The sequence below is a fragment of the Vigna angularis genome, chromosome 4 (genome assembly GCF_016808095.1).
Source record: "Vigna angularis cultivar LongXiaoDou No.4 chromosome 4, ASM1680809v1, whole genome shotgun sequence".
Lineage (NCBI taxonomy): Eukaryota > Viridiplantae > Streptophyta > Magnoliopsida > Fabales > Fabaceae > Vigna > Vigna angularis.
Genome location: NC_068973.1, coordinates 39,840,302 through 39,860,761, shown reverse-complemented (window position 1 = coordinate 39,860,761; position 20,460 = coordinate 39,840,302). Strand labels below are relative to the sequence as shown.

Genomic DNA, 20,460 nt, shown 5'->3' with positions numbered 1-20,460 from the left:
ACCAGATTTTGTGCAAAAGGGAAGCGAGAAGAAGAAAATGGAAAGTGAAATCATAACGGGTCGTTTTTTGAGCCCATGAAATGAATGGGCAGGGCTTGTATAGAAGATAAGTGAGGGCCCGGCCCATGTTGGGAGAAGTTACAGATAGAGAGTGAAGTGAATGGTGGCATTAGGTGGCCTTTTGGTGAGTGTGAGAGTCATTGGATTCTTTTTCTTAACGGTAAACAAAGCAACCCATCCTCCATACAATACAACAAACAAAAGCAAGGCCAATTCTCACAACAAACCCACACATCCAATTCCTTTAACGTTACTGAACAATAGTGAGTGTGACCTTTCGCCTAAGCTAAACTTCAATCTTACTCTCTTCCCCTTTTTTCAGGATATATATTCAAATATTCATCTCATCCTCCAAATTCAAAACTCCAAATCAAATCCAACAAACAAACAAACACTTACAATGCCCGAACCGCGACTCGCTCTGAAACCCGCCGGAAACGTGCCCAAACACGAGAACCAGAACCACGTAAAGACTCCACAGCGCTTGAGAAACCTGGCACCGCAAATTCCAAATGTCGTTGCGCAAAGCACCGTGTCTTTGGACAGCACGTGTTCCTCGGATTCGTGTTCAAGCAACTCACTAACCAAAAGGGTGAATCCCGCAACTGCAAGCAGAAGAAGCGTGAACCGTAACGGCCTTAAGCCGGTTAGGGTTGTGCCCGACGCCGTGGACGTAGCCACTACTGTGTCTCCGCCTCCCAAGAGATGTGAATGGATCACTCAACATTCTGGTAAGCCTACCTCGCCCACACACATAACAGAGAAGAGAATTTTCATTTTCTTCTTCAGTGTTAAAGTCACCTTTTCTTTTTTAATGAATGGTGAGAATCTGAAACTGCATGTAACCAAATTTCAACGCTTAAAACATGTATGGATTTTGATTTATATCCTTATAATTTTTATTCAATGTATAAGTTTTAATTTTTTTTTCTAAACTTTTTTTTATTATTTTCATCTTACCAAATTTTTAAATCGATATTTTTCTCCATTAGATTATTTTTATATAGATAGATAGTATTAATTTTAAAAAATTTAAGATTTTTATAAATGTCTTAGGCTAAACTTATGTTACAATATAATAATATTCTAATTCAACACATAAATCAATTAATCAGGATAATATAATGTTATAATTCTAGAAATAATTATTTTTATAGAGAATAAAGTAAAAAAAAAAATCTCGCACATATTTAAGCCAATTTTTAATCAGATTAACGCGCTCTTGTTTGCTTGTTTTTCTAAGTATTTGGTACATATTATAGAAGTATTAGGGTCACCGATTTTTCACCATAATGTTTAAATAGTCATGGAAGTTTTCTGAAAATTTTCTCGTACAACTTATATCTTGAATAGTCAACTTATTGTAAAAGTAGTCTTTGATTTAAATTTTTGACCAAAATACCCTTCCTACAAAGAGTTAGAGCTGAAAAAAGGAATTTTTGGAAACAATTTGGTGTAATAGCCTGAACTCTTTAGGAATTTGGTCAAGCAGGGGACGAATTCGATGATTTTCCTTACTTTACTTAATTTTTAATTAATTTACTTTTTTTTTTAAATTGAATTTTTTCATTTAATACATAAAAATTAAAAAGTTACTTTACTATTTTTGAAAAAAATTACATAATCCCTCCCGTCAAAGATACTTTTAATATTAGAATTACAATATTTAGAAGAATTTTCGAGAAATGAATTTAGTGATACTTAGTGAAGACTAATATCATGATATAAACATAAGGCTTTTTATGATAATTAATTTATTATTACGTAATTTTAATTATGTACTATTATTAAAAAAATATAATAGTTTTTGTCAATATTGGCCCTTGAGTAACCAAAAGTTTATTGTGATTATAAAAGTCTGTCGAGTAGTGCCATAGTCATTACGCTTGAGATGGTATTTATGGTCGAAAACTGGTTTTGTCGGTAGTAGTTATTACATGTCATTTATTTACACGAGAGTATAATAAAAATTAAATAATTAAAACTATAAAAAATAATAATTAAATCTATTTTTAATATTTATTACTTCCATTTTTCTAAATTTATTCTCAAATTGTATTCATTGAAAATTAAAAGACAAATAATATTTGGAAAATAATAACACAAACACCAATTATATATGATAATCTAATAATATAAGAAAAATTGACATCACTTTCTACAAAATAAACTTTAAGACATCTTTTATCTTTATATAATATTTTACTTTTTTATTTATATATAACGTGAGATTTAGACTCGTATTTATATTATCAATAATAACATCTTTATTTTCTTGGTAACGATGAGATGGGTGTCTGGATTAAACTAATTTCTAAGATCCGAAAATTTTAATCTTTTTCTCCTAGCATCATCACAAATTATAGAGCATGGTCTGCTGTGACAACTACTGTTTTAAATATGGACATTAAGTCACATTACGGTACTCCTTCTTAAAGTGTTTGTCTAGAGCTATATTGCTCATACCACACCTTTATGAATCTCGTTAATGAGGGCGGTGGAAATGGGCTTTTATTTTTTTGTTCAACTAACTTTCCATGCATGTGCTTCTGCATAGCTAAAAACTCAGTTAGAATTCCCCCAATGGAGTTACGTAGAAATGCATCTGAAAGTACATAATTTGATCTTGCTTTCTAGTTGCTTATTCTAGTTGCCTGTCTGTGTTTCTAAACTTTTTGTATGTGATAGTTCTAAATTTCAAATTTTTATTAGTGGGTGATTGTTGAGTGATTCTGGATTACCCACTTTAGACTAATTTTTATGAGATACAGTGTATAATTAAGTATTATTTTTTTTTAATAAATTAAAAAGCATGAATATATAAAAATTAGTGTTTGGATCACCTATCAATTACTCCATATTGCTAAATTTAACTGGAGTATGCAAGCTATTACCTTATTCCATTGATAATTACCTTCTCAAGCAATGCTATTTCATTCCGAACAGATCCCCTTTACACTGCTTTCCATGACGAAGAATGGGGTGTTCCAGCTAACAATGATAGAAAGCTCTTTGAACTTCTGGTATTTTCACAAGCATTGGCAGAACATCGTTGGCCAATAATTCTTAACCAGAGAGACATATTCAGGCATGTCTAAATCAACCAATTTTTTATAACCTGACACTTTATTTGAATACGTATGGTCTGACTCCCAGTGTTTTAACATATGCCGCAGGAAGCTTTTTGAAAATTTTGACCCATCATCAGTTGCACAGTTTACTGAAAAGAAATTGCTAACCCTGAAAATAAACGACAGCTCATTGTTATCAGAGCCAAAGCTCCGTGCCATTGTGGAAAATGCTAAACAATTACTTAAGGTAACTTTTAATGCTGCTTTTCAAGCAAAATACATTGGAACTTTCTATATGAGTGGAGATTTGAATTGTAAAGTGAGGAAAGTCGGAACTAATGCATCTCAAAACGACATGGTTGATGATTTATTCATTATAGGTTCAGCAGGAGTTTGGCTCGTTCAGCAATTACTGCTGGAGATTTGTTAACCACAAACCGATAAGAAATGAATTCAGATATGGACGTCAAGTACCAGTAAAGACTCCAAAAGCAGAAGTCATAAGCAAGGACATGATGCGTAGAGGTTTCCAATGTGTGGGACCGACTGTGATTTATTCGTTCATGCAAGTAGCAGGACTTGTTAATGACCACCTCTTGACATGCTTCAGGAACCAAGAATGCAATGTCACAACCAAAAAGGAATTTAAAACCGAGGTTAAGAAGAATAAGGTACAAAATGAAACTTCGGAGCTGACATAAACAAAATGACTGAAGACATGGTCCATTTTTTTCTTATAATTGTATTGTACGCTAATCTGTCTGTATCACCTAACCTAACCAGAAAATAATAGGCCCCATCTTGTTATTGGTGTTCCCATGTGAAGGTGCATGCTTCTTTGACTACACTTAGTTGATAAGTTGTTCTGTTCCGGTGTTCTGTGTAATCAATTTCCAACTTAGTATTGTCACCTTGTAGAATTCATAATGCAATGCTCCCATGTCCACTATATTTCATATTCATCGACATTTTTTTAATACTATCATCATTTATAACCTAATCGATAATAAGGGAGGACTGTTACAAACTCTCGTCTCAGGGGGGCTTTTGCATTGGTCCTTCGTCTGCGTCCTTGCCTTGCCTATCTTGGGGTTCCTCGGGCAATTTTCTGACTTATCCTCATTCACTTCACAAACCGATATTATGTTTGGAAATGAACTAGTTTGAGAAAATATATTTTTTCAAGATACTTCAATTTGATAATCTCCATAATAATAAATACGAAATATGTGAGGTGGTTAATGGTCACCTGTCTTAGACCTATTTAAAATTCTATTTAGAAGTTGGTTTTGTGATTCTGACAGATTAAAATCAGATTGGAATCACTCCATCAAAGAAGACAATCTGATTGCATTGTTTTTTGCTAAACATGGATTTATGACCATTGTAATTGTTCTAGGAAGAAACTGTGCCAAAGTAACTATGCAAACACCGTATGTTTGGATAGATAGGAAGGGTGAGGAAAAAAGATGCAATATTAAACACAGTTAATCATATGAAATAACTTATGGATTCTGATTTTATTTGTTTATATTTTTAAAAACTTCAATCCTTTAAAATATAAATAAAATTGATATCATAAAAAGAATAAGTAAAATGAGAGTCTTGGTTTGTAAATAACAGCGGTAATCATAAAGTGCCCTGACGTCTGATACTTGCCTATTCCAGTAGCAAGTATGTGATTACATAGGAACTGCTATTTGCAGCTAGAAAGCATCGCCATTTACTACCGATTACTTGAGTCTCAAGTTTCAACACCCCAATATTGAATGAACAATTGTAGGGTCTAACACGTCTTTACCCTCTCAATTTGGCATAATCCGCACGAAACAGTTTTGCTTGCGGCCTAAGCAAGCGTCTTCCCGCTTCCAAGTGTGAGCTCCAAATCATCCAATCCACCTTCGTGAATCCTCTCCCCAACCCAGGGCTTCACCTGCACTCCAAATTGGACTTCTGAGTTTCTCATCTCCTGGATACGGTTATCAGGGTGGTTAAGGTTGTGCTTGTGCTGCTGACTCGGAACAGGTTTGATAAAGTTCAAGGTGGGAGAGATGGGCACCGCAGAAACAGAAGGTCCAAATGCTTGGAAGTTCAACCACTGGCCAGACTCAACAGTGGAGGTATCAGACTCGTCACATTCGGGAATAGTGGGCGGGGCATGAAGGTGGCGGTGTGTGGGGCTAGCCGGGGCAGAAGCCGCAAAGAAAGGGTGGTTTTGATGGTGGTGGTGATGGTGGTTGAAGGATGATGCCATGGAGGCTTTGACAATGGAGTCCCATGTTGGGATTGGTTTGGGGTTTCTTGAAGTTGGCGAGGACAAAGGCGGGGTCACAGGGGCGCTATTTGATATCCTCAGAGGAGGGAGAGAAGCAGAGAACGAATGTCGAATATAGGGAATCAAATTTGACGCATTGTTGTCATCCAAACGAGAGGGGCTCGGGAAAGAGGAGGAGGAGGGGCTCACTTGGTAGGAAGGAATTGGACTCGGAAATGACGACGAGAGGGGACTCGGATTTTGCGATGAAAAAGGGGTGTTTCTGGTTGAGGTGCCAACACCATCTGCAAGTGGTGCCCTGCATCCCTATTTCACAAATATGATCATACCCACAAACCAAATCAGTACATACATAATTTGTACTATATATATATATATATATATATATATATATATATATATATATATATATATATATATATATATATATATATATATATATATATATATATATATATAAACAATAAGTGCAAACATACATAAATCTGCACTAGGCATCCCAATTTTGCTCAATTACAGCACCACACATTTGGTGTGGGCTTAAGATTTGCACCATTCACTCTTAGTAAAAATAGACTATGAAATCATTTTTTATTATATGCAAAATTTAACCAAAAAAATGTTTTAACTCAACCAAATTTCAAGTCAACATCAATTCTCCTATTTGTAAAACAAAACACACAAATTGCTCAACATCACCTTTATTCCAATTTGAGAGTGATTATTCTAGTTCTAGTCAGTTAAGCATTTAATTCATAACTAAATGTGATATTATTTTGAACAATTAAGCATGAATCCAAGCAGACACATTCTATTGAGGAAATTTTTCCTTACTGGTTCATATATTACCTAATAGGACCAAAGTACAATATATTCTTCTCTCTCATTTACAGACACGAGTAAACAGATAGGTAAATTAAAAGAAGGAGGGAACTAACAGTGAGGCTTCATTGGAGCAGGATTTGAATCAAACAGTAAAAATCAGAAAAAGCTAGATCTCCTTAAAATTAAGCATGTTGAGAGGAAGAAAAGAAAACTACCTTGCGATAGGTTGTACCATCTTCTTCAACAGTCCAACCAGCTTCGGCACAGAGAGCCTTCAAAACCTCGTTGTTGTCGCAATGTTTGGGCAAATTGTAGTTTCCCTGAGCGCGGAGGCCAGTGTATATCTTGGCTGCTATGGCTCTTCTTCGCCTCTCTCTCCTCCTGTTGTTCTCTCTTTCCCTCCAGGATGGTTTCCTCCTATTGGCCACCGCAGCCGACGTTGCTCCGTCGGAAGTCATTGCTAGTTCCGCCAGTGTGTGGCACCCGATCTAAAGAAAGACAGAGAAGCTCACGAGGAATGCGGTGCTTCCACTTCTTGTTATTGTTGAAGAATAGAAGCTGTTCTCTCCTCTTAGAAGCTAGTTTGTGGGGATATTATAAGATGCGGAAACCCTCACCGAATATCTTGAACGCCACGCGTATCAGCACCGTTAAAGGATGAGGGCGTGATTGACAAGGTAGACGCGATAAAAGGCATGGTGGTGCGAAGGGTTTGCATAACATGTGCACTGCCTTTTGATCACCTAATTATTAGTGAGTGTGGGGCCCACACATGGTCTTAGCTCACCTCTACTGAAACTAAGGCGTTTCAAAGTGGTTATGGATGATGGCATGGCACAATGCATGATGTGATGCAGCTTCCGAATTTCGATGTTGTTGCCAAACGCTTTTGCCTTTGCCTTTTCTTTTCCTTCTCTCTCACCTTTTTCTTTTTTTTCAGTTTCTCTTCTCAACTTTAACGTAACGGGTCAAACATTCAACACAAAGATGCGTTATATCACCATGCAGAGACCCGACCCGGATTCGGCGTGAAGAAGTTTGGCACAGGCAAGAATATAACCATGTCCCCAACCCACTAAAGCATTGTCTATTTTTTGTTTTTTTCTTTCTTGTTTTTCTTCTTAGTATTAAATATTCCTTTTTCATTTTTGTGTGTGGTTGAATTCAATGCAATACAACCATTATTTTGTAATCACATTAAATTTTAATAAAATCTAATTATTAGTGGTCAGTTTTGTTTATATGAAATTATCTGATTTTTTTTACTTCAATTATTGATGAGTCCTCCCTTCCTAATACTGGAGATGAAAACTCTTGCATAATACTGAAATGCTAAAATACAAGTGGTGGATGGCAGGGCAAGTTGGATCCTTGTCGCATTATCTCTGCCAGGGAAATTATTACTAACAGAGAAAGTGAGACATTTTTTTTTAAATAAGATACTGTGAGAGAAAAATGAAAAAGGTGAAAAAAATTAGACAAGTAATTGATTTAGACACTTTGTTAAAATAACTAAATAGGATTTACATAGTTATTGTAAAAGTCAATATCTTTAATTATGTAAGAGTGCATGATTAAATGGGAATGTAAAAAGGTTCATATTCTTGATGTGTTTCAATTAAGTTATAGAATTTTCTTCAAAAAACATTATAAAGTTTCTTAGATTAATAATAATGTATCAAAATTGTACTTATAGTTTTATTTGTATGCTTGTGCTTTAAATTTAAAATTTGATTTTGATTTATTAATACTGTGAAAGATTTTTTACATTGTCAAGAATGGTTACACAGAGCTTAATTGAGTATTTCAAAAGTTAAATATGTTATTACAGCAATGCACACAAAAAAAATGTTAGGGTTAAGAGAAAGGCCAGATCTCTCAAAATATTTGAGTGTTTTATAAAACCAAAAGAAAAAAGTGTAAACATAACATTCAACGACTTTAAATCAATCAAATCTAAATTGATGCATTTGATGGAATATAAAGCAAAATAATTTTTAAAAACAACTCTGAATATTTAGTATGTATTTCATAAAAAAAAAAACAGTTTAGAAAATACAATTTTCTTAATATTTATACATACAATATATATAATGTTCTAAAACTAATGTAAGTTAAACAATAATGAAAGTATTTGATGATAAATTTATAATTTAATGCCTTTTTAATTATGTATTCAATTCTATGTATATTTTAATTAGTGCAACAGATATCATATGCTTATTTTGGGGTTTACTTGACAGTTATAAAAAAGTAGTATATTATACCATAGTAAAAAAAATAAGTTTTTAGTTAGGACTGTAGTTCAAAAATCAGATTATGATTTTTTGAATAATTGTAATTTTTTATTTTTTATTTTTTAAAATATTTTGTTTCTTTTAATTTTTTATTCTTAACTAAACAATTTGGAAAGAAATAGTCAAAAATATTAAAATAATCTAATTAATATACAAATTATGATTAAAAACATATATTAAAAGAAAGGTTAATAATGAAAATATTATAAACAATATTTTTAGTTTAACAAGAGATTAAATTAAAAATACTTGAAACTTATTAAAGTTACATAAAAAAATTTATGGTATCCATTACTTATAGAAACGAAAAGTAAGTTCTATTTTTTTTTTCTAAACCCAGATAGAAATCTAAGGTGTTCTATATTTAAAATATTATATACCCATTGTTAATCTTATTATCTTCACAAATCCAAGCATACTATTTTGAACATGAATTTGAAAACGCTATATATATTATTGTGCTGTAATTTTGATTTTATATGAGAAATATATTCTAATAATTGGTGTTAGAGTATAAAAAACAAAATATTATATACTCATACTAGAGATCTTACGGGTCGAAGATCACTAGACATTCTTATTCGAATTTTGCAGAATATCAAGATAATTTAAGATCCATTTCATGATATATTTTCATGTTAACTAGTATTGTGGTTTTTATACTATATTCTAACAACAATTAAAGATTAACAAAGTCGAAGTACATTGACATCTAGTTTCTGATTATCAAGCTAATAGTACAAAGTTGACAGATTTTCATAGAACATTTAGAAACAAACTTCATAATAGCAAATCTTGTTACCAAGGGACTTCCACCTCATGAGCATTTTATTCTCATGTATGAGTGTTTTATAGTTCAAGAAATCTTTAATTTGGTAGGAGTTAATTACTTTTATGTTTTTATGTTTCATGTTTGATTTTAATAATGCATATATTGACTTTTGGTTACATGCATATATGTTTTATTATTTAGATATTACACTTTGTATATTAAAGTTACTTAACACAAGATCTTTCATGAGCTTTTAGCTCACATAAGTGTTTTACAATTTCAATGATTATTGGTTTAGTAAGAGTTAATTACTTTTTACGTATTTTATGTTTGATTTTATGTATGCATACATAAACTTTTGGACATATTTAGTTATATACATATATGTTATATTATCAGATATTACACTTTGTATATTAAAGTTATTAAATTAATCGCACCAAAATAAAGTAGAACCAATTGAAAACAAATGTGTACAACTCACCTATATATAATTTTTGTGCTACACATTTCATTATTAGTCTATATTACTTGATTATGTTAACATTAGTGATTAATAATAAGTTTAATTAAATTAATTTTTATACTTAATCTTAAATGAAAAAGTAAATTTTACTCAATGGAATATAAAATAAATTTGAGTAAGACAATTCATTATTATCAAACTAGGTTTCCATATTCAACAAACCAATTATTATACGCAATTATATTTTACAGAAATTTTATTTTAATGTAACATAATTTAATTTAATTATATTTATCAATTATAAAAGACATCATTAAAAATGGAATTTAAAAATAACGAAATAAACATTAAAAGATAGACGAGATAAAAAAAATTAAAATGGTTTTTGAAAAAAAAATACTCAAAAGCATTATCGTATATATTAAAATAATTATTCTTATTTATATAATATAAAACGAATATTAAAATATTTTAGTCAGACTATGTTTGGATTCACAATAGAGGGTAAAATGAGAAGGGAGAGAAGTGCAAAGAAACACTTTTTAATTTAGTTCATAGACTTGGGAATGATTTTAATGGACAAAAATGAATTATGATTCATTCAATTGTTTTTTTTTTTATTCTAATTTCATTTTCCTTCAATTTGGGATCAATTCGATGAGTAAGATTATGACATGTTAACTTTATTAGTGTACATATTTTCCCCCAAGAATAATATATTTAAAATATAAAAGAAGGTATAGGGAAATTAAAATGTTATAATTCATTTAACTCCATATTTTATTTTCAAAAAACATAATGATATTTTTATTTTATTTTATTTCATTGCCAATCATCCCATTATATTTGGATCCGTATTTGTGAATTTATACAATGGTGGGAACCAACTAAAGACACCCTGTGTAACCAACAAAATCCTAAGATGGTGATGAACAGCTAGGGTGAACATGTTTGGAAAGATAAATATTCTAATGATGTTTTTTTTTATAATAAAGAAAAGAGAGAAACGTGAAATAAGATATATTTGATAAGAGCAAGTCAAAATAAATATACCATAAATAAATAATATAGTTATTCATGGGTAATGATATTTCCCAGATTCTTTAGTAGCATAAAACCCAGCTTGTGTTTTAGTAGTCGAACTTCACATCCACTCTCTCAGCAGAAAACAGTGTTTATGCTGTCACAGACATTTTTTTTGTTCCTTCCAACTGCACCTTTTCATGCTAATATGCTGTTAAGTTTGATTTTCCTTCATAAAAAATATGCAATGTCTAGGTTAATTAGCATGAAAAGAAGATCTCAGACATCACAGTTCGCAGCTCATGATTCCCCATGCAACATATTATGCTGCATTTAACATGGAAATTTACCTTTTCACGTGCTTCAATCCTCCTCCCCATCAAAATAGTTTGGCACTGAAGCAAATAGAAAACTTTATATCATATAAATTGTTAAGGAAAAATAAAATTAAGACCTAATTATATGTATGTATACGAAAAAAAAAAGAAATGAAACATAAAAGAAAAAAAACCACCGTTGCCAGGGATCGAACCCGGTCGTCCGCGTGACAGGCGGAAATACTCACCACTATACTAAAACGACCTTCTTGATTGATACTTCGAATAAACTTTATATCTACTAGTTAACCAATTGGTATTTGGTGTTACTTTTTAATTAAATTTGAAATTTGATAATATGAAATTTATTTAATAAAATATAAATAATTGAAGTGAAACTCTAAATTTAATTAAAAAACAAGTAAACTGTGCATGTAAATTATGATACTTTAAGTAAGTTTTGCCTTAAAGTTGAAATCTTAAATACTAAACTCCAAAGAGTAGCAAACAGAAGAGATTTTTACATCTGTTTTATTGAATGGATATATCTAACATTAAAGAGATTGTATTGCCTATGATTCTTCAAACTGATTAGAAGTGATAAGATTTGATTTCTAATAATGTACTCGAAAATTTTAAGATGTGACAATGAAGACGAGATGAGTCCATTAATTATAGTGTAAAGTAATTTTGGACTGAAAAAAGTATCAATAGCAGCTGTTCACCCGTTTTGCTCTTACTGGGATACAGAGATATTGGATTTTAAGAACAATATTTTTTCTTTTTACCATATCTTCGTCTTCCTTTCCCTTATATTTTCCTCTAATTTTCTTGTGTTTTTATCTTTTTAACGATTAAATTGCTTCCATAGATAGACTGTGAAAGATAAAACAGCATAAATTAAAAAAAAAAATCAGTAAATTTTCATATTCTTTTAAATAAAAATATTATTGAAAACAAAATTGCACCAAATTTTGCAAATAAAATCCGTAATATTATATATATATATATATATATATATATATATATATATATATATATATATATATATATATATATATATATTCAACTCGAATCCCACATGTACTTCAAAAAATCATACATCCAATTTAAAGAATATTGTTGGTCTTAACTAAATCAAGTTATCTCATCCTCAACATTTATACAAATAAATGACTAAATTAGATATTCAATGTTATATGTAATCAACATAATCATATTTTTGTTTGTCTACCTTCATAAATTTGTCACAGTGAATGCACTAAATTATTTGTTATGTAGTACATAAATTCTATTTCTCATTTTAACTTATTAAAACATCTTTAATTCTTTGTATAGTATAAAAAACTTGTATTATTTTTATTTGATAATTACTTTCATATTTTTTCAGGACACACGTTTCATTACTTATTACTCTCTTATATAATTATTTGATCTTTATAAAGTGTTTTTTTATACTTTAATCTTATATTTATATAATATTTTTCTTTATATTTATGTTAGATAAATAAAAGATGTATCCTTTTAACAATTAATACTTGTTTGTTATATCATGTTTTCTTTGTTGTCTTTTACTTTTTGTAAAAAATATTATTTAACTGATATTTGAAAGAAATGTTTACAAACAGAAATGAGCATACATTTTATCTTATAAGAATGAGAGTAAGACAAAAAAATTATATTTAGCGGGTATGATGTTGAAAAAAAATTACTTTAAAATTTTATTTAAAAAATAAAAATAAATAGTCATACTCACACCTGATCCATTATCTTCTTAATACATTTGTAGTATAATTTAAATAGCCCAAGATAAAAAAAACAGTGGAGCTACACTATCTACACTATTTTTGCAGTAACGTAAAGTTACATAAAACTATATAAAAAAAAAGAATAAATTAATAAAGTATTCTCGTGTCAAAATAAGTAATTTTTGTCATTAAATAAGCATAAAAAAACAATACAATAATTTTATTATGAATACAACTGTGTATACCCTATTATAAATATTAAACAATGTTACAAATAATTTATTTTTAAATATTGATCGTAACAGAAAGATATTATTGCATCATAATTAAAATAATAGAAAGTAAAATATTTTTCAAAATTTTAAAAATAATGTTTAAATGTATTTATTTCTCTTATATAAACATAGATATAGATATACACTAGCAAGTACCTCCGTGTGTATTCAGAAAAAGAAAAAATAATTTTAAATTGTATGCTCAGTTGAAAAACTTAAACCTGGTAGATAACGACAATAATTTAAAACAAAGTGAAATTTTCATTTGAATCTGATTTGAAAACGTTGTTTGACATCAATTTGGGATTAACTATCCAATAAATAAGTGATGAGAACATAACTTGAGAATTAGAGATAAGAGTGTATCCACTTATATGATGAAAATTGCAAGAATAATAGTTTTCCAAATTTGAACTTGAGTGTGGTGAATATAAGCTATCTTTCTTCCGTGACTGACTTTAAATAATCAGTATTGGATAATCATATTTTGATAATATTTTTAAAAATATTTTAATATTATTTTGATTAGTCCAAAATTATTTTATAATTAATAATAATAATTATAAATTTCAATATGAATCAATCATGACACAAAATAATGTTAAAATATTATAAAAAAATATTATAAGTATATTATCCTAAATACTTAAATGAGAGAGACTACAAAATAATATATTTATTTTTTGTTTTTTCTATTAAACAGGGTTAAGTTAAGTTATTATTTTAATTTATGTTATGATGATAAATTGTGTGTGCAGTGGAAAATAAAGGAAAATCCGTGAAAAATGGTAGGCAGGGACAGAGGGAACAAGAAAGTTGTTGGAAAGTGGGTCCGAGGTGTTTGTTTTGTCGAGTTTTGCCATTAGTTGTGTGGTTTGAACCATTCCTTGGCAAAGATCATGCACCTGTCTCTTTCGTACTCATTACACGTGTCTCTATCTCACACCATTCATTCTTTCTAAATATCTTGTTGCTTCTTTCTCACCTATTATCTTCACACACCCACTTCTTCGTTCCATCCACTCCATACTTAATGCATTATTACATTATTAGGACATGCTTCTCTACCACCACTATTTTTCTATATATTAAATAACACACCAATTAAAATTATTTTAGATTTTATTGTTTTTTTATTTACTAGTTAATCAAAAAATATTCTTAACCAAATTAATCTAAATGTATGTTAACTCCCCAATACTCTTTCCTTTCTTTAAACTGACAACTAATATATATAATTTTGAGTTTTATAAACAGAAATCACTTATATAATCTATATTCTTAATTTTATTAATAAAGAGGATTGACTTTTTTTATATATATAATTTTTTTTCGATTTTATTTTTTAGTAGCTAATTTTATTGTTTAAAATGATTATTCTTAATAATAAAACAATGTTTTCCAGTTTTTTTAATAATATTTTTTAAAATTTAAATAAAAGTTATTTTTTAATTGTATTTTTTAGTAACTCTTTTTTAAAATTCATAATCAAAAAACTGTTTACGCAATAAAAAATTACTAATAATAAAAAATTATAAAAAGTATTTTTAATTATTTTTTTATGAAAAATATTTTATGATTTTTATTTTAATAATTAAAAAAAATTAAATTTAATATAAATTTTTTGTATAATACAAGAATGTTGTAGACGTTCGTAATAATACACTTGTTTTCACTAAAAATTATAATAACCAGATATATTAGCAATTTCCATTATTCTCTTTTGTAATTTGTTTAAATAGATATGTGTTTCTTATAGTTTTATTAGTCATATAAGAAATAAGATATTTAAATATAATATTAAAGTTATGTTGTGATAACAGGTTTTTATTAAATCAAACATTTTTTATAGTTCAACTTACTTATTACCTAATGTGTGTAATTATTTTATTTATTTTTACTTTAGGTTATAATCTTTTTTATTAATGGCTAGTTTTTTATGTTCCCGCTTTTCACTATATTTGAATTTATTCTTTATTTGTTTACAGAGAAGAAATATTCTTTACATATTGTTATTGATAATATCAACAACTCAGTGAAATAATAATATAATAATAATAATAATTAAATTTGTAGCTGTTGATAAATGTAGATATTTTTAATTAAAATTAAAAATAAAGTGTAAACAAAAATATATTAAATAAGGGTAAACAAATCAAACTAAAAACCCACATATAATTTTAGGAGAATGCGAAACAAGAGTATTGACCTTTTTTTTATCTTTCTCTCTGTTTTGTTTATTCTCATTCATCTAAAAGCTACTTATTATATTAACCACAAAATTGCATAATTTATATTGACGTAAGTAACACATTTAACAAAAATATTCACACTTCATTAAAAAATATAATTTTTTTAATAGCTAGTAAAAAAATTATTATAAATTTAATTAAAATACGTAAATTTATCATAAATTTAAAACTTAATTAAACTTAATAATAATATTATTGTATAACTTATTTACAGTGGAATGCAATAACAATAACTCTGTTGATCATATAAAAAATATACGTTCTAAATTATGATAAAAGGATTAAAAAATATATTAACTTTAGTTACATTATAGTTATTATGAAATTAAGTTCTTAATAATATTATTATTGTATAACTTATTTACAGTGGTATGCAATAACAATAACTCTGTTGATCATATAAAAAATATACGTTCTAAATTGTGATAAAAGGATTAAAAAATATATTAACTTTAGTTACATTATAGTATTATGAAATTAAGTTTTTAATTTATTTTACAAGATTTCTAATCAACTAATAATAATCTCAAATTTTGGTTTAGAGACGTAATTTTGGATGCTTTAGTCTTTGTTTGATTGGGTGACTGCTCAGTTAAATTTTTTTTGGGGGTACAAATAGTAAGAGATTCACTTGACTCTCCTTGTTATAGTTTTGACCATTCTAGATGAAAAAAAAATAACAAAAAGTTAAATCTTCTTCCAAATAATTATCCTAATTCATTTGTACTTATTTTCTAATTATGATATTAGCATATATAAGAAATGCTAAAAAAATTCATTTTCTTTCCTTTCAATTTCTTTTGTATGAAATAATTAAAAAATCAATTTAATATCTTATTTTCCTCTTAGTCATGTATTATGCTAAAAGTATCATAAATAGATACTGAAATATCAACCTTAAATGTTTTTAATAGGAAAAAAATATTAGTCAATAAAAAGGTTTAGAGCCTACATTTCAAAAGGTGAAATTTTATCTTTAGAATAATTGTTTCTCACTTAGAAATCTGTAATTACGGATGGATTTATGATAACATTATATGATAACATTACTTTTATTTAGTAATTACGTAACTTATTTTAATACATCAATTATATGACCATTATACAAGGTACTCTATTACAGGTCTGATTCGTTCTAAGCTTTTGGATTTGTGTTCACATTCCTAATAATATTTATATATTAATTGAACAAGTAAAATGTTCAATTCATAACTTCACAGTTAATTAACTTATTTTTTATTTATATAAAATAATCTAAGTAGTTCAATGTTTTATTTTTATATATTAATTTAATTTTTTTATAATAAATATAATTTATTTTTCGTGAATAGTAATTTTTATTATAAAATTTAATGTGGTTCTTTAAATTTTATATTATTTTATTTTATTTACTTTGTAATACATTTTTACGTTTTAAAATAATTTATGGTCTGTGAGAAGAGAATACAATATACTATATTCATCAATTTTTTTTATATTTACTTTTTGTTGACCCGTGTTAGCATAATGTGTGTAACATCCCAAATTCTCACATTAATGTAACATCCCAACTTTTCACATTAATGTAACATCCCAAATTTTCACACTTGATAATTAACATTACATTTACGGTAACATTCCGTAATCTCACCCTTTAAAATTTTCCTAGTTGATATAAGTCTATACATGTAAAAAGATTCTAATTATAGTTCTTCTACTCCTCCCTTTCCTTGGTACTATGTGAGGCGACATTCCTTCATCTGCTCCCGTATAACGAATTATACGATCATCGCACATACCCAAACACAAAACACAAACAAGTAGAGTGAGCTAACATGCAACAAATCATTTATAAGACATGCATAATTACTTCGATACAAACATCATATAATAATTATGTCAGACACCCTCATACCATCGTACCACAATTCCTATTAGACACTCGTCCCACAATACCCAATAAATACCATAATACTCAATAGACATTCATTCCATAATACCCAATAAACACTCATCCCTCAATACCAATAAACACTCATTCCACAATACCCAATAAACACTCATCCCACAATACCCAAATAAACACTCATTCCATAATACCCAATAGGCACTTATCCCCACGATATTCAATAGGCACTTATCCCAACGTTATGTTGATGAGCGATACAACGGAAGGTTTTTCACTTGTGATGTCATTCTTAGTCCCCTCACTATGTCCAAAACCGGCACATAGACCAGGACATTCTGTCCTCCATACCATTCACAAGGTTAGTCCCCTCACTATGTCCTAAACTGGCACATAGATCAGGACCTCCTGCCCCTCTCACCACATAATTCATCATTCTCTACTTGAGACTGAATGATTATTAGAGTATCAGGATAACCTCCAACTTCATGACCCTCAACATCAACATATACGCACATACCATGACATTACAGAATCTCTCCACGAAACTCATACCATGCTCACATTCCTTAACTCATATTATACCATTACGAAATCTACCCATAATCCTCATACACATACCATGACATTACAGAATCTCTCCGTGATACTCATACCATACTCACATTCCTCGACTCATATTATACCCTTACGAAATCTACCCATAATCCTCATACACATACCATGACATTACAGAATCTCTCCGCGATACTCATACCATACTCACATTCCTCGACTCATATTATACCCTTACGACATTTCCCCGTAATACTCATACATGTTTAGATGCATAAATTCAAATCAAATAAACTTCAATCATTTCAGAAATCATACAAACTGAATATATTCCAACAAGATATATTACATGATAATTTAACAGTACATAATCTGTACATAAGATTTAAGTTAAAAACCTGTCGAGTAGACTTCCAGGAAAGAGAGATGCGTCACAATGGACAACTTAAGTACCAAGTCTTTCCTTAGCCAAAGTGTTCCTCAACTAGTTTTTAACAAATTTCTTATTAACAGATTCAAAACAACAACATATAATATTTACACCGAATATCAATATAGATAAACATACAGTAAGCATTAACAATATTCATACATAATTTCAAGACATGAATAGTAATAAAACAGTACTAAATCATAATATAAAAGCTTAGAAAAGTTAGCTCCCCTACCTCTATTCCAGATTCCTCTTGATCTGAATTTATTTCCCCGAAACCCTTCAGAACCTCTACTCTTCTTGCAACTAAAAATTTCTCCCTAGCTCTTTCTTCTCTATTTCTCAAGCTCTCACTTGATTCCTCTTTTCTTGGTGCAAAATACCCTTCCCTCCCATGGCTATTTATAGTTAAAAAAATTTACTATTCATTAATATTTTAATATTATTTATTATTTTAATATTATTTAAAAATAATATTTCAATCATTTTCTCACCAAATCTGATCCTAATTTCTACCTACTACTTTCTTCCATGCTAAGGAATCTTAATGCTGAAAATTTATTTTTACTATTTACTTTTTACTATTTACTATTCACTTTTTACTATTTACTATTCACTTTTTTTTTACTATTCGATTTTCTTAAAAAAAAAATACTAAATAAGTTATCAAAAATTTTAACCTCTCCTTCTAAAATTACTATACTTTTATATTCAAAATATATATTTTTCTATCCATTAAAATTATTATTACTAATAAAATGCTAAAATTTACTATTATAAATATTTTTTTCATGGGTCTTACAATGTGTATGTTGTAATAAATTGTCTCTTTATTTTATCCTTTTCATAAAATAGTTTTAAATTGTGAGAGTTAGAGTATCTTTCTATCCCTTAATAAAAAATTGATAGATGTTTGAACTTTGTTTTTCAAAAGTTTTTTTTGGTAAATCATAAAATGTTTGAAGACTTTTCATGTTAAAAATCAGATAGACGTTATATATATATATATATATATATATATATATATATATATATATATATATATATATATATATATATATATATATATATATATATATATATATATATATATATATATATATATATATATATATATATATAACCTTGCTAGATCTTCTTCTAATATCAACTAATTAAAACTCAGCAAGAACAAATCCAATAAAAACAAATCTGATATTAAATTTAGAAAACAATATTGATCTCACACTAAAAAATAAATAAAAAGGTGAGTATAAATCATAAGATGGATTATTATTATTAGAAAGTGAGTTTTTAAGTCTAACTCATCTCCACAAAACCGGCTTGTAAGGTGAAGTTTGCACCTCACTTATATATTATAAATTGGCGTTATCTCTAGTTGATGTGAGACTTCCAACACACTTCCTTCACGCCGAGGTATAGACATCTCGTGCGTGATAGTAGAAATTGGGTGGTCCGATAATGGCTCGATTGCGGGTGGAATAGAAGAATAGAATGCCCATTTAGAACTCGTTAGGATAGACTCTAACTTGGCTCTAATACCATGTTAAGAAGTGGACTTTAAGCCTAACTCAACCCCACAAAACCGGCTTGTTGGAGAAATGCCATGGATCAAGAAATTGCAGCTTTAGAAAATACCAAAACTTGGGTTTTGACTGATCTACCTTGTGGAAAGCAACCTATTGGATGTAAATGGGTATACAAAATAAAGAGGCATGCTGATGGAAGTATTGAACGATACAAGGCAAGGTTAGTAGCCAAAGGCTACACACAGCAACAAGGTTTAGATTACTTTAAGACTTTTTCACCTATTGTCAAACTCACAACAGTAAGATTGGTTCTGGCTTTAGCAGCTTCTAAACATTGGTATTTACATAAACTATATGTAAATAATGCTTTTTTACATGGAGATCTAGATGAAGAAGTATACATGTCTCTTCCTCTTGGCTACAAAACAAAAAAACCAGAGCAAGTTTGCAAGTTGCTGAAGTCTTTATATGGACTCAAGCAGGCCTCTGGACAATGGAATTACCAGTTGACAACTACTTTACTTTCTTTGGGTTATACTATTAAAATCATATTATTCACTTTTTGTCAAAAGTGATTATGCTCATATCACCATCTTACTTATTTATGTAGATGATATAGTCTTGACAGGTGATGACATCCAGAAAATCCAAACTCTGAAGACTCTATTGAATGCAAA

General features: G+C 28.9%; 2 protein-coding genes across 2 annotated transcripts; one reads left to right on the top strand and one right to left on the bottom strand.

Annotated features, from left to right (window-relative positions):
- The first annotated feature begins 274 nt into the window (after positions 1-274).
- LOC108342212 (uncharacterized) lies at positions 275-4,080 on the top strand. Its single transcript, XM_052876026.1, has 4 exons — positions 275-791; positions 3,007-3,148; positions 3,237-3,378; positions 3,512-4,080. The coding sequence occupies exons 1-4, from the start codon at positions 461-463 to the stop codon at positions 3,830-3,832; spliced, it is 936 nt and encodes a 311-aa protein (XP_052731986.1). The 5' UTR covers positions 275-460; the 3' UTR covers positions 3,833-4,080.
- Positions 4,081-4,683: 603 nt separating this feature from the next.
- Positions 4,684-7,197, bottom strand: LOC108341826 (protein BRASSINAZOLE-RESISTANT 1). The gene is made up of 2 exons (XM_017579478.2): positions 6,447-7,197; positions 4,684-5,712 (listed from the first exon to the last, which is right to left on the bottom strand). The coding sequence occupies exons 1-2, from the start codon at positions 6,687-6,689 to the stop codon at positions 4,978-4,980; spliced, it is 978 nt and encodes a 325-aa protein (XP_017434967.1). The 5' UTR covers positions 6,690-7,197; the 3' UTR covers positions 4,684-4,977.
- Positions 7,198-20,460: the final 13,263 nt, after the last annotated feature.

Excerpts from the sequence above, each read along its gene's own strand:
- LOC108342212 (XM_052876026.1), top strand. The coding sequence starts at position 461 with ATGCCCGAACCGCGACTCGCTCTGAAACCCGCCGGAAACGTGCCCAAA. Across the intron at positions 3,149-3,236 it reads AACCAGAGAGACATATTCAG|GAAGCTTTTTGAAAATTTTG; the intron begins GCATGTCTAAAT and ends CATATGCCGCAG. Across the intron at positions 3,379-3,511 it reads ATGCTAAACAATTACTTAAG|GTTCAGCAGGAGTTTGGCTC; the intron begins GTAACTTTTAAT and ends TATTCATTATAG.
- LOC108341826 (XM_017579478.2), bottom strand. The coding sequence starts at position 6,689 with ATGACTTCCGACGGAGCAACGTCGGCTGCGGTGGCCAATAGGAGGAAA. Across the intron at positions 5,713-6,446 it reads ATGGTACAACCTATCGCAAG|GGATGCAGGGCACCACTTGC; the intron begins GTAGTTTTCTTT and ends TTTGTGAAATAG.